The sequence below is a fragment of the Echiichthys vipera genome, assembly GCF_963691815.1.
Source record: "Echiichthys vipera genome assembly, chromosome: 13".
NCBI classification, from domain to species: Eukaryota; Metazoa; Chordata; class Actinopteri; order Perciformes; family Trachinidae; genus Echiichthys; species Echiichthys vipera.
Genome location: NC_139838.1, coordinates 25,278,002 through 25,292,476, shown reverse-complemented (window position 1 = coordinate 25,292,476; position 14,475 = coordinate 25,278,002). Strand labels below are relative to the sequence as shown.

The window sequence follows — 14,475 nt, the reverse complement described above, 5'->3', positions numbered from 1 at the left end:
GAGACAAGAAACTCTATTACCACACTTCACCACAAGAGGGCAAGACAGTCACAAGAGTAAGCTGCCTGTACAACTTTTAGTCATGAATTACACATTAAAATCAAACAAACATCTCTTTAAAATGATTTAGGCAGAACAGAAGTTCGTTCTTGAGGGTGAGCTCTGAGCTGTAATCGTCTTTGGCTTTAATCTGCAGCTACAAAAGTAACAACATCCCTCCACTTCTACCACGTCTAATAACTCCTTTTCTCTCTTTCCCCATCCCTCTTCCTCCTCCTCCTCCTCCTCAATCGTCAGTGTCATACTCTCACCCTCCTGTTGAAGGTTGACATCAGCTGCTTCAGAGGGAAGTTGACGAAACAAGTGTTAATTAGAAGACGGGAAGAAAACGGTGCATCCAACACAGACTGGAAATGAGGTGCTGTTTTTGTCTAATTGTGTCTCAATGTGTCAGAGTCTGTGTTTGGTTCTGGTTAGTCTCCATGAGTGGATCCGCTCTGTCAAAGACCTTACTGGAAGCCCACCCCCCCACCCTGTGGTCTAATAACTGGACACAGTCGCTGCTGCTGACTGAGACACCGACGTTAGTTTTCCTGTAATAGTAACTGATCAACAACGACCCCCTATCATGGACTTCTTCTCATAAATGATCACGTTCCTATCGAAACAATGAACTTACTGTAAATGCTTACAGTTAGGGATGAATCCAAAACTGAATCATATGAGTCGGAGCTTATTAATTCCTTTTATCAGAGACAGCATGTTTTTTCTGACAGCTCATTGTAAAACGATGAGTTCAAACTCATCTACGCTGCTGCAAACATGCAACAACTTTGTTCCAGACAGAAAACTGATCAGGGAATCGATCAACAATCGAGCTAATAGACCATTGGTACCAATAAAATATCATCTATTCCCATCTTTACTTAATGTAAAGTACGAAAGAGAAGTTATTTGAGCTGGTTAAAGCTGATAAGACAGTGAAGGTCAGCACTCTCTTTAATAATAACAATCACAACGCAACTCTACATGACCTCTGTGCTAATGTAATGGCTGGCAATGTTAGAGTGTGTGTGTGTGTGTGTGTGTGTGTGTGTGTGTGTGTGTGTGTGTGTGTGTGTGTGTGTGTGTGTGTGTGAAAAGAGACAGAATAGAGACAAGTGTGAGTGAAAAGAGGTTGTTAGTGCTGCATTACACCTCTTTGTCCTTTCTTTTTAAATTTCTTTTATGCTCTATTTGTCTCTTTTTGGTTTGAAATGTTAAAAATTTGAATTTAGGGGGCGGCCGGTGGAACAGTGGTTAGAGCAGTCGCCCCATGTAAAGAGGCTGAAGGTCCTCGAGGCAGAGGCAGCGGGTTGGACTCAGACCTGCGGCCCTTTGCTGCATGTCCCCCAACTCATTTCCTGTCTATCCGATATGATAAAATGCTTGAAAATCAAGCTAATAGACCATTGGTACCAATAAAAGAGTATCTATTCCCATCTTCACTTAATGCACAGTACGAAAGAGGTATGGACCAAACACATGTTTAAAACAATTGCTTTCTACGCTGCTTGGTGAACCTTCAATACATGTAACCATAGCGACAAATAAGTTGCCCATTAGTGGAAACTCGGATGTTTATTTTGATTTACGCGTCCATCAGAAAGTCCCACTGCATGAAAAGTCTGCAGTGTGTGATCACTGCTGGTAAAACAACATCCGGTAAGATGAGTTCAGTCTGGGGACACGCCGTTGAATTTAAAATCTCTCCGCTGGATCTGTCAGATGTTATTTTATGATGGTTTATATTTGTTTTTAGGAACGTTATGTCCTGTCAGGGATGTTGCTCACACATCCAGCTGTGTCGGATGTGCAGTGGCGGCAGCTGTCACTCTGTCGTAGCGAGCTCATGTTAGGGGCCGCGCTGACAGCACCTGGGCAACAGCATCAGCATTTACTGAACACAAATCTGGGCTGGACTGAACATGGGGATCGTTTAAACACCTTTTATCAGCTCAAATAACTTCAATTGCAGTTATTTATTGGATAAATAGGGTTTGACAGCTGTAGTTTGACGGCAGAATGAATGATGACACTGATTTAAATGCCATTTAAAGATGTGTTACGGAGATCGACCAGCTGCTTATTGTAATGTGATTTAATATAATGTGACATGGCTTATCTGGAAAACCCCACATAGTGTATCTGGATTTATGATCGGGTCATTAAAGGCTTGAATTATATGAAATATTTCACCAGGTTCGGACGCTTTAGAGAAAGTACACCTAACTTTTGCAACGGTTGCCACTAAATTTCTAGCAGTTTCCCATCTACTCTTATTAAGTTTTCTAACATTTACTGGGCTGCATGTTTAATGGCTACAAGCTAGCTTAAATCATTTCAAAAGGCACCGCACAGGATTTACGGACAGGAGGTGAAAGAAGCGGTGAAGTGGCAGAAGCTGCAGTTCTGCGAATGTCCACTCGAGGCTCTAAAGGCGAGTCAATCCCCACAGACCGCCATGTTTAAACGTCCAACTTTACGGCAAAAATAATACAACACTGTGCAGTTTATGATGTTTTTAGTTTGTTTTTTAGCTACATGGTCATGGTCTTAATGTGAGAGGATGCCGGCCGCAGATCAAATTTCCTTCAGATAATAAAGCTGAAGTTGAAGAAATAAACATTTTTAGGTACAGAAACAGTTTTGGTCTCAGATGATCTCACTATTCATGACAACCACCTGTATACGGGAGATGTGTTTTTATAAAACTCACTTGTTTAAATCATTTCAAGGCTCTAAGTTAAGTATAGTTAAGGGAATAACCACTTGGAGTGACAGGTGACTAGCATAGACTGCAGGCTTCATTCGACCCGCCTCAGCTCCATCCACGCTCCACCTCTGGGGCCCATTTTTGTCAGGCGCCGTCATTCACTGCCAAGATGGCGACGCCCGCACTGAGCTTCATTTTGGCTCTTTACGTCCATGTTTTATACAGTCTATGTGTGAAACAAGTTCCCATCACAATAGAATAAGTGACATTTTTGTTCTGTTTGACAAACAAGTACGTTACACTCTACATTTCTTGTCCTTTGGCACGTTTAATTATGAAAGTCAGTGTTTGCTGATGTGTTTGTTGTCTCAAGCCTGGTTTCTGCGTGGCTTTTGTAGCTCAATGGACAACAGAGACAGAGAGATTGCATGTGGTTCTACATCCTGTCAGCTTGCTTAGCTGCAGTTCAGGGCGGCTAACAGTGCTTCATCTTTGCGGACAAACCTCTCGCCTCCTCCTGACTTCTTAAGACAAAGCGGCTGGATTTCCTGCTCAATGCGTCACCAGCCTGTCGGGTCAAAGTGTGTCACCGCATGCCAGCAGGTAGCTTAGAGGACACTGTTTATGTTGGCCTGTGTTTGCTCTGTATATACACACACCTGTCAACACTCTGCACACCTGAGCGGCCAAACACATACCAGACAGGACACACACACACACACACAGAGACACACACACACACGCACACACGCACAGATTAAACAGGAAACAAGGAGTGATGATGTCAAGAGAGAGCACCTGTCTTTTTTTGTCAGCCTGTCTTTATCTTTTCTTTAATGTCCTTTCGTTTTGTCTCATGAGCTTATTCCCTCTGTGCCGTCTTTCTCTCTTAATCCTTCCTCCCTGTCCTCGGCTGCAGTTCTTCTTCCTGTGTCTTGTGTGTTTGTCTCTAAATCCCTGCAGATAGGGCGGAGGTCTGTAGACTCAACAGTCCTGGCAAAGAGTCAACAGATGATGTAGGACACACAACTATTTGACCCCGCGCTCCACTCAAGAGCAGTGTTGGTATTTCTTAAGCAACACTTTCTCATCCAACAGCAGCAGATATTTCAACAGATGAGACATGAGTTGTTTCTATTCGTTCATGTCGTCCTTCCCTCTGTCCTCGGTCTCAACCTTGCTGCTTCCTCTTCCTCTCTGCGACAGTGAAGGTCGGCACTCTCTTTAATAATTTCAATCACAACCCAACTCTATATGACCTCTGTGCTAATGTAATGGCTGGCAGTGTGTGTATGTGTGTGTGTGTGTACGTGCGTGCGTGTGTGCGTGCGTGCTTGCATGTGTGTGTGTGTGAAAAGAGAAAGAACAGAGACAAGTGTGAGTGACAAGAAGTTATGCCTCTGCTCTATTTGTCTCTTTTTGGTTTGAAATGTTAAAAATTTGAATTTAGGGGCGGCCGGTGGCACAGTGGTTAGAGCAGTCGCCCCATGTAAAGAGGCTGAAGGTCCTCGAGGCAGCGGCAGCGGGTTGGATTCAGACCTGCGGCCCTTTGCAGCGTGTCTCCCCCCCTCTCTCTCACCCCATTTCCTGTTTGTCCGATATGATAAAATGCTTGAATAACTGCAAAAAAATCTAGAAAAATTGAATTTAAAATGATATCAAACAGAAAATGTCTCTAATTTGAGACGAGATTTCTTTTGAATATGTTATTTACATATATTTAAATAATATAAATCAGTAATTTGTCTTATTCATTGACTTAAATGAAGAAATATAAGGCGACACGGTGAGGTGGTGCCTCACAGTGAGAGGGTTCCTGGTTAGAATCCCGGCTGGGGCCCTTCTGTGTGGAGTTTGCATGTTCTCCCCGTGTCTGCGTGGGTTTTCTCCGGGTTCTCCGGTTTCCTCCCACAGTCCAAAGACGTGCAGGTGTTCGGTTCATTGATGACTCTAAATCACCCGTAGGTGTGAATGGTTGTCTGTCTCTGTTTGTCTCTATGTGTCCTGTGATAGACTGGCGTCCTGTCCAGGGTGGACCCCGCCTCACGCCCAATGTCAGCTGGGATCAGCTCCAGCCCCCCGCGACCCCGACCCCGGGATAAGCGGTTGAAGATGAATGAATGATAAAAAAAAAGATCAATTCTGTTTCCATGTTTCAGCCCTACTCTCAAACTTCCTCTTCTCTCTCATGTAACATTTATATTCATAACCAGTTAATATGCAGATTATGTTATCGATCAATTAACTGTTTGCTCTACAAAATGGTGCAAAATGACCATCAAAGCCTGATTTAAAATATTCAAATTGTTTGTTTGATTCAAACAACAATCCAAAACCAAAATATATTCATTTGACTACCACAGAAAACCAGCAAATATTCACATTTTAGAGGCTCAATCCAAATATTGTTTTCTACATTTATGCTTAAAAAAGTGACCTTAATCGTTTAATAAATAACAAAGATGTTGCCAATTAATTATCGGACAATAACAAAACAGATATTTCCCATTAAAAATGAATCAGAGTTCACAAAAAACACCCAATCTCTGGTCTGCTGCTCTCGCTCTCCATCACTGACCTACATTTACAGCGAGCGGTCGGTGCTGCGGTGCCAGCTGATATAGAGTTACATCCACAGGCTGGGCGCCGTGACGACAGCCGCTCCAGAGTTATGGGGTCAGACAGACGCTTCGTTCCCGGGTCATGTGACAGAAATACCCTGCATTCTCCTCTCCTCAGTCCTGCCCACCTGTGTGTGTGTGTGTGTGTGTGTGTGTGTGTGTGTGTGTGACACATGGTATACATACTGTACTTTATGGATGTGATAGAAACGGCATGTGTGAGCAGATGTGACAGTAAACACACACACACACACACACACACACACACACACACACACACACACACACACACACACACACACACACACACACACACACACACACACACACACACACACACACACACACACACACACACACACACACACACACACACACACACACACACACACACACACACACACACACACACACACACACACACACAGGCATATGAAAATACTGTAAATAGTTATAACCATAGAAACAGAACACTGAAGTGTTTTCTGTGGTTATTTCACTTGTTCAAGAGAAATTGTTGTCGTTTCTAGTTTGTGAACCACGTTTTCTTGATGACTTAGAGTAGAACTATCTCATCATCTCATCTCATCTTCAGCCGCTTATCCGAGGTCGGGTCGCGGGGGCAGCAGCTTTAGCAGGGGACCCCAAACTTCCCTTTCCCGGGCCTCATTAACCAGCTCTAACTGGGGGATCCTGAGGCGTTCCCAGGCCAGTGTGGAGATCTAATCTCTCCACCTGGTCCTGGGTCTTCCCCGAGGCCTCCTCCCAGCTGGACGTGCCTGGAACACCTCCCTAGGGAGGCGCCCAGGGTTCATCCTTACCAGATGATCCTGAACCACCTCAACTGGCTCCTTTCAACGCAAAGGAGCAGCGGCTCTACTCTGAGTTCCTCACGGATGCTGAACTTCTCCCCCTCTCTCTAAGGGAGACTCCAGCCCCCCTCCTGAGAAAACACATTTCGGCCGCTTGTACCCGCGACCTCGTTCTTTCGGTCATGACCCAGCTTTCATGACCACAGGTGAGGGTAGGAACGAAGACTGACCGGTAGATGGAGAGCTTTGCCTCCCGGCTCAGCTCTCTTTTCGTCGGTCTTACGGTGCGGTAGAGCGACCAACAGTGTGGCTCCTTTACGACCTGAGACTTTTCACATCACTGACTTTCAAATAAATGTTGTCTGGGAAGGGACGGGAGGTGAGATGTCAGAACGTCTTATGGTATATGACAGTGTGCCTGAGATGTGCATGTACGAGAGGGTTATGTGATACAACCTTGACTCAAAGTCCTCAAAGCAATTTCAGTCAAAAGCAACTGGACTTGGTTATTTGTCTAGGTAGACGTTTCACCTCTCATCCAAGAGGCTTCATCAGTTCATGTATGCATCTGACCAGGACCAGGACCAGGACCAGGACCAGGACCAGGACCAGGACCAGGGCCAGGACCAGGACCAGGACCAGGCTGGGACTGGACCAGGACAAGGACCAGGACCAGGCTGGGACTGGTCCAACTAACTGGTGTGGAGATCCAGGTATTTAACCTCTCACAAGGCCGATGATGTCACTGGAACCCTTTGTGCTCCAAGTGCCAAAGTGGCAGTCGTTGGCAGTTGGCAGTCGTTGGTGGGAAGTTGGTTTGGACGTGAAAACTGATGAAGCCTCTTGGATGAGAGGTGAAACGTCTTCCTGGACAAATAACCAAGTCCAGTTGCTTTTGAGTGAAACTGCTCTGAGGATAACGACGACCTGGACACATGAGAACACTCACAGGCCCCTTGACTCAAAGGTTTTATGGTTTCTTTGATAACAAGATGACCAAACCTGCAGCAGTGGACATAAATGAACCCGTGTGAGCTCGGTGACACGTACCTTGATGAGATGCTTGTTGACCCATTTTGTGAAGGTTTTCTTCTGCACCCTGTCCCGCTCATCTGAAGGAAAAGAGAGAGAGGAGGGATCGGTTAATTACATATTCCAAAACCCAGCATGGCTGCTGCAGCCGGCGTGATCACTCCACTGAGTTATGTAGAAGAACAGGACCACACACACACACACACACAGTCCAGCTCAGAGGAGCAAAGCATTGGGCTAAACACTCCCCGCGGACACAGTTAGTGACGATGCTGTGTTCACCCAGACAACGGGCATGGATTGTATTGATTTGTGAAGAACCATTTGAGAGGTTTCTGCGCACACACACACACACACACACAAACACACACACACTTAGTGGCTTAGTAGGTGCTTGTATTGGATCACCATCTCTAAGCCTTTTTGTAACAAGCACTTTCATTTCATTACTTAATAAAAGACACATAACCAAGTGTAACCAGATACCACACACACACACACACACGCAAACACACACACACACACACAGTTTCTCCTCTTCCTCAGCAGTGATGTAAAGCTGTAGAAGAGGCGAGGTGAAGACGGTGAAGGTTGTTTTAGTTCATGGACTCAAGGTCCTGCGGATAAGATCCTGTTTATCTACAAACGTGACCTCTCGTTAAGTCTTGGACTTTACCATGTTTACTCAGATGACATCATCCTTACACATGAGCTGAAGTTGAACAAATAAGGCTGAAAAAGTTGTTCTTGCTTGGTTTTTCTTTCTCAGTTGTTGAGAAAAATTGATTGAAAAAATGGCAGAAAGAGTTTGTTCCAGCCTCTCAAATATGGATTAGTCCGACTTTTCCTCTGTTTTACATCATATTACACTAAATATCTTTTGGTTTCGGACAAAACAAGACATTTAAAGACACCAACATGAACTTTGAGAAATCAGGATGGACACTTTTAACGATTAAGTAAGCAACAGATTAATTGATAATGAAATGAATGTTGCAGCCCTAGCCTGTTTGTGTATCACGTATTTTATATACAGCTCCGTTCTTTGTCAGGTCAGTTTACTGTCTAAGACAAGTTTCATGTTTCTTGTGGTCGGCACGGTGCAGACGGCGGACACGGCGGACACGGCGGACACGGCGGACACGGTCTCCGCGAACATCTGGTTGGTGAACGTTGATGCTGATTGCGGTCAGAGCGGCTCAGGCAGTGCACCTCTGGATGTTTGCCCTCAGCCAATAGAAGTTCTGGGTCCTGTAGTTCACAAATCATCGCAGCATGGTCTGTGCGACTCCTCCTGCGTTGTTACAAACTCTCGGAGGTGCAGGGTTTGGCGCTCAGACCCTCCGCGTACGGTTGCCCACGCCGCAACTGCACAATATCGCCGTCCACACCGCGCCAACAACAAGAAGCATGACCCGCTAAAAGATTTAACCTTTCTCTAACTGAAGCTTGATCTGCAGGCAGGCAGACCTCCAGCCTGCGTCCTCCGCAGGCCAGAAGGGTGAGGCAGCCAGGCCAGGAATAGAGCCTGATGCTGAGCCACAACTGTGTTATCTCCACCCTCGCCACCACCACCACCACCACCACCACCTCCTCTTCCTCCAAACCAACGGAGCCTCTCTTCCTATCGACCCTCTGCTCGTATCAGTCTGTCTGGGAGAAAACACAGACCTGCTCTCCGTTTCCCTTCCCGCCATTCTGTTAAATATCTGACTTCCTGCTGGAGGGAAAGTCAAACATCCTCTCAAGGGATTGCGTTCAATGTACGATACTACAAATTGTATTTATAGATACATTAGTGTATAACAAGACATATTCAACACCTATAGTTGGTTAGTTTTCCTTGAAATGATCCACAGCATAACAAATTAATCAGTTGAGGCTGCAGCAATACAAGACATGTTATGTGCCATATATGAGACATCAAAATATAACAAGCATCTCGGGTATAAATATATAAATGCAGCTTAATGCTTCTCCCGGTACATTGGCTGTCAGCACACACAAAAAACTGTATTATCATCTACATCAATATCATTTAAAAGGTGCTTTAAGTTTGTCGTCATTGTCACAGTTTGAGTTTCAGCTGTTACTCAAATGTCAAACATATTGTCAGTAATAATTAACAATATTTAATTTGATATCTGCAGGAATATTCCCTCCTGTAGTTACAAATGTTGGTTAAATAAAAGCATTATACGATGTGTTTATTATCACACACACACACACACACACACACACACACACACACACACACACACACACACACACACACACACACACACACACACACACACACACACACACACACACACACACACACACACACACACACACACACACACACACACACACACACACACACACACACACACACACACACACTCAAAAGCTCATTGACAGCAGAGTGTTTTCCCTCCAGTTTGTCAAACGGCCAATCAGAGGACAGCCTGCTGCAGGTTCTTCCCCTCTAACCCGTTGTTTATCAGTTGCCATGGAGAGAGAGAGAGAGAGAGAGAGCGGCCATGTGGAGATACACAGTATCACTTCCTGCTTCAAAGATCTCACACCCACACACACACACACACACACCCTCTAAACAGCCCTGACACCTTCAAGTGTTGAGAAAGACATTTCTATAGAGGGAATTTAGGATTTAGTAGGTCAAATATTTCAACTGGATCAAACTCAAGGTCAGCCTCAACACTACAGACACACACACACACACACTGGTGACACAGAGTTTACATAAAGGGCCCGGCCCCAGGAGAACAGATATTTCAACATGCTCTTGCAAAATAGTTTCACCACTACACGCCTTGCTTCCCAAACCTGCCGGGGTAGCTGAGCTAGTTAGCCCAGAGAAAAAGTTCTCTCACACACACACACACACACACACACACACACACACACACACACACACACACACACACACACACACACACACACACACACACACACACACACACACACACACACACACACACACACACACACACACACACACACACACACACACACACACACACACACACACACACACACACACACACACACACACACACACACACACACACACACACACACACACACACACACACACACACACACACACACACGATTGGTTTTTATTCTCTATAAAACTGGAGGCATGAGAGAAGTCGAGGTATGTGAGTGACAGCCACGGAAAGGCGCTTATTCATCTACAGTGGAGGGCATTGTTAAGATGTACACACCCCCTTTCTACGCTGTCCAAACACACACACACACACGCACACACACACTGATGTCTAACCCACATTGATTGATAGCGCCCACATTCAGCATCTGTTGTACGGGTATGTGCACAAACAGGAACTGTTCAAACACAAAGTGAAACACGTGCTGACAGCAGCCACTCTGCACACCGGCACTACGTTAACAGCTGCACACACTGTCCAGCTCCTCTATGGGCATGTACACACACACACACACATGTTGGGACACACATACTGACCTGCACAGCACATGAGCGAGTACAGGTGAGCATTGAGTTGACATTCATTCCTGTAGTCGGGCCACATCATCCACAGCTCTAAAGTTTACTCTCCTCTGATCAGGGCTCCATTTGATGCTGACGGTGCATAATCCAAGACAGATAATAATAGCAGTAAGACGTCTTTGGCAACGAGCTGCTTCCACGTATCCAAAAAGCTGCAAGGTGTGTGTGTGAGAGCGTGAGCCTCCAGCAGCAGGTACGACCAGTCTCTCTACTCCTCTGTGAGTCTCGGTTTAACCGTTCTGTGGTTCACCCGTTCCCTCTCTCCTCGATCCTTGTGGTCGCTGCCATGTCAGCCTCTCCTGGCCGGCCTTCTCCCTCCGTCAGTCTGCCCCCCCGCCCCCCTCTCGCTCTTTCCCCAGCAGCTCTCACACGTGTGTGTCAAAGTCAGCCACAGCTCCTCCCCTCTCAGTCCCAAAAGGACCTCCTCCCTCTCTGTTTACTCCCTCACCTCACTTCTACTTCCTGGCCAAGCAGTGGCACTCTCTCTCTCTCTCTGTCCTTCTGTTTCTCTTGCTCGCTCGCTCTCTGTTTCCAGGCCACAACCGACGCTCTATACTCAGACTGCAGCTGACGGTGGCTCTGCAGAGCTGCCTGCTCTCTTTCTACCATGCCTTTCCCTCTCTCTGCGTAGGTAAGCAACTCTCAATCCAGAGGGATACGTTGCTTCGCTTGCTTTTTAGTTGACTGCCTGTAAAAGACAACAGATGCTGAGTTTCTGTCACAGAGCAGAGCTGGAAGAAAAGGAGACCGAGCAAGTCTTTTTTTAGGTCCCACATGTATCCATTAGGGATGATGTAATCAGCTCCTGAGTCCTCTTTCCACGCCACAACAACACGAAGGGATTCAAAAAACCTACTAGTAAGTCTTGTTCTGCAACACTATGCAAACACACACTCTTCTTGTTCGAGCTGACAAAAGCCAGATGCAGCAGCTCCCCGATATCCCCATTTCCTCGCCTTAACTCCTGCTCGTTTCTCCGGTGTTTCCTTTCCTTAGGAGCCGATCTGTCCAGCCTTTGTTAAAAAAGTAAAAAAAAGTCAACAGCCCTGGGAGGTTTTTTCAGCTTCGAGCGAAAACAATAGGGAGAGTCTGCAGCCTCGGGGTGAGGTGGACTTTAGTCTCATCAAGAGAGGCCGGGCGGATTTGTGACGTTGTTTAATTTAATATTGAAGGGAAAAACCAGCCCAAGCAGTCGTTCATCTCATTAGTGCATGTGTCTTGTGTGTACAACAGAGACAGGAGATGATGATGGTGATCAGAATGAAGAAGCAGTGAAGACGAGGCCTCCTCCAGCCTTTAGCTCACACTGCCTGGTCCTGAACACCTCATCCAATCATGACGAGACAATTCCCCGTCCAGTTCTGCTTCGTCAACTCAGGCTTATCTGAAACAGCCCTCTTGCATTCTCACTTGCAGCCTCTCAAAATAGCTCTGCCGTTCCAGAGAGTTTTGAATTATTTCTGCTCCGTCATGTTCTTAAAAAAGAGAGAGAGAGAAGCAGAGTCAAGAATCAGCAGAGTGAGTCTGCACGGGCCAAAAGCTCCTCAACGGTCCTCAGAAGGTCAGGAGTCAGGAAGCGAGGACGCACATCAGCTCCTGTGTGCAGTGACGGATACGCACACACCTGACCGGGCGAAACAGTGACTCACACACTCCTACAGTCACAACAAGCTCAGACAGAGTAACACAAGCTCCTCCTCCTCCTCTTCTTCTTCTTCTTCCTCCACAAGTGGCGTCACTCCTTCATCTCCATCTCTCCTTTGCTTTCGTCCTCTTCTCCTTTGCTCCCTCTCGCCGTCGCAGATTCGTCCTTTCCTCCGAGCTTTCGCAGCGACGCTCTCCTCTTTTCCACGTCTAAGGGACCATCCACGCTAAAAATACCAGACGGAGCTTACGCCTCTAATACCACGCAGCGTGCTTATCCCTCGCTCCCTCCTTCTCTCCCGTTATCACCTCTAATCTCCCTCGCTCTCCCTCTCTGGTGTCCCCGGCCTTTCTCCTCTAGTGATTGAATTGCGGAAGGGATGTTTCCAAGTGTCTCCCTTTTCCTCAGTTAGTCCATCATGTCGTCTTTCCCTCTTTCACTTTCTTATTCAGTCTCTCTTTCAGCCAGGCTGTTTCCCAGGGTTCATTTATCCCCCTCCTCCTCCTCATCCTCCTCTTCCTCCTCTCTGGCAGCAGTCCTCCATGCCCTCTTTTCTCATTTCATTATTCCCTTCCTTCCGCCTCTCATCCCATTTGTCTCTCTTTGAGCTACGTACGTCGAATGCTTAATGTTTGTAAAGCAGGAGAAGGTCGCTCAGTAAATCAGCTGACTGGAGGAGGAAGGCAGTTCTTAAAAAGTCCAGTATCTAATCTTAAACATCCAAACGTTCTCTGTCCCTGCTTGGTAGCTAATTGCGTCCCACTAGCCAGCAGTCCAGTTAGCCTAAAGCCTTGATCATCAGATTAACATCAAATTCAATCTGCCCTCCTGTGGCCACAGAGAAAAATACCCAGACTGTATTTACAGTGAGAACAGAAGAAGTCAACAAATATATGATAAGTCCAGACAACCCTGAGGCCCGACGCAGTACTGTGGTCTGAAGAGGCAAAGAAGATCATCCTCATCGATCTTACTGTCCCATGGTTTGAGAGAAAGAGCGCCAAATACCAGGATCTGTTGCATAACTGCAGGGGGAAAGGGTGGCAGGCATGGCTCTTCCCAGTCGAGGACGGCTGTAGAGGATTCCCCGCCCAGTCAGTGTGGAGGATGCTCACAGCCATTGGGGTGACGGGGAGGGAGAGAAAGACGGCAGTTCGCAGGATGGGGGAGGCAGCAGGAAGAGCCTCTTTCTGGTTATGGAGCAGGAGAGAGGAGCTTAGCTGGAGGCCAGGGGGAGTTGATGGGCAGTGATTTGGCCACCACTGCAGACCCACCAATGTTGAGGGTGTTGCGGTTTCAGGGATGAAACGCCCAATGATCGTTTGATACAGCCTGATGACATCAACTCTTCCTGGCCAAAGCTACATTCACCACAAAGTGAATGAAGGAGAAGCATCTCTGGATGTAATTGTGATCACATAGTAAAACCATTTCAGTACGATAGAAGATGAAGTCAAGGTGTCGCGCTAAAGTGAGCACCAACGAGGAGAGGTGTATTTAAAGGTTTCTGAGCAGGTTTTATATGACCGGGTAAAGTGTGCCAGAGATTAGGAGCAGCCATCGCAAAAGCACGGTCACCGCCGTTTATGTGTCTGCTTTTGTCGACCTCAGTGCTCGATCTGGAGTACGGTGATGCATGAGTTCGGCTGCATAAGGTGCTGCTAACACCTTTAAAACAAGCGAGAAGGTCTTAAAACCAATCCTGCAGCGGACAGGAAGACAGTGCAGCGAGGCCAACACGGATTTATGCGATCCGGATTTCTTTTTCCACGAGACGAGTTTAACAATTTTTTTTACAAACTGCAGACGAGGAAGAGACGACTGCTCTGCTCCCACGTACGAGGGGTTACGGTTATCTAAAGGAGAGGTAATGAAAGCATGAACAACTCCCTGGAGATCAGTGAGGGAGAGTTAGGCGTTCACCTCCGTTTAAGGTGGATCAATACCACATTTTGTTACATTATATACAAGATGTAAATGCATCAAGTCGTCATTTACGAAGATTTCTTCACCAAAATGACATAAGAAACAAACACAGCAGCCACCTGTAGCTGACGACAGAGCAAATC

At 46.4% G+C, this 14,475-nt stretch overlaps 1 protein-coding gene across 13 annotated transcripts in view; it reads right to left on the bottom strand.

Moving 5' to 3' along the window:
- The window catches only part of macf1a (microtubule actin crosslinking factor 1a), a 281,499-nt gene that overhangs the window by 156,784 nt on the left and 110,240 nt on the right, over positions 1–14,475 (bottom strand). For 12 of the 13 annotated variants that reach the window (XM_083925588.1, XM_083925598.1, XM_083925594.1 and 9 more), the window contains one exon: positions 7,239–7,300. In XM_083925588.1, coding sequence (XP_083781714.1) covers positions 7,239–7,300 — 62 coding nt within the window. Of the gene's footprint in view, positions 1–7,238; positions 7,301–10,716; positions 11,064–14,475 lie in introns of those variants that run through there. The other variant, XM_083925600.1, reaches the window with a different exon arrangement.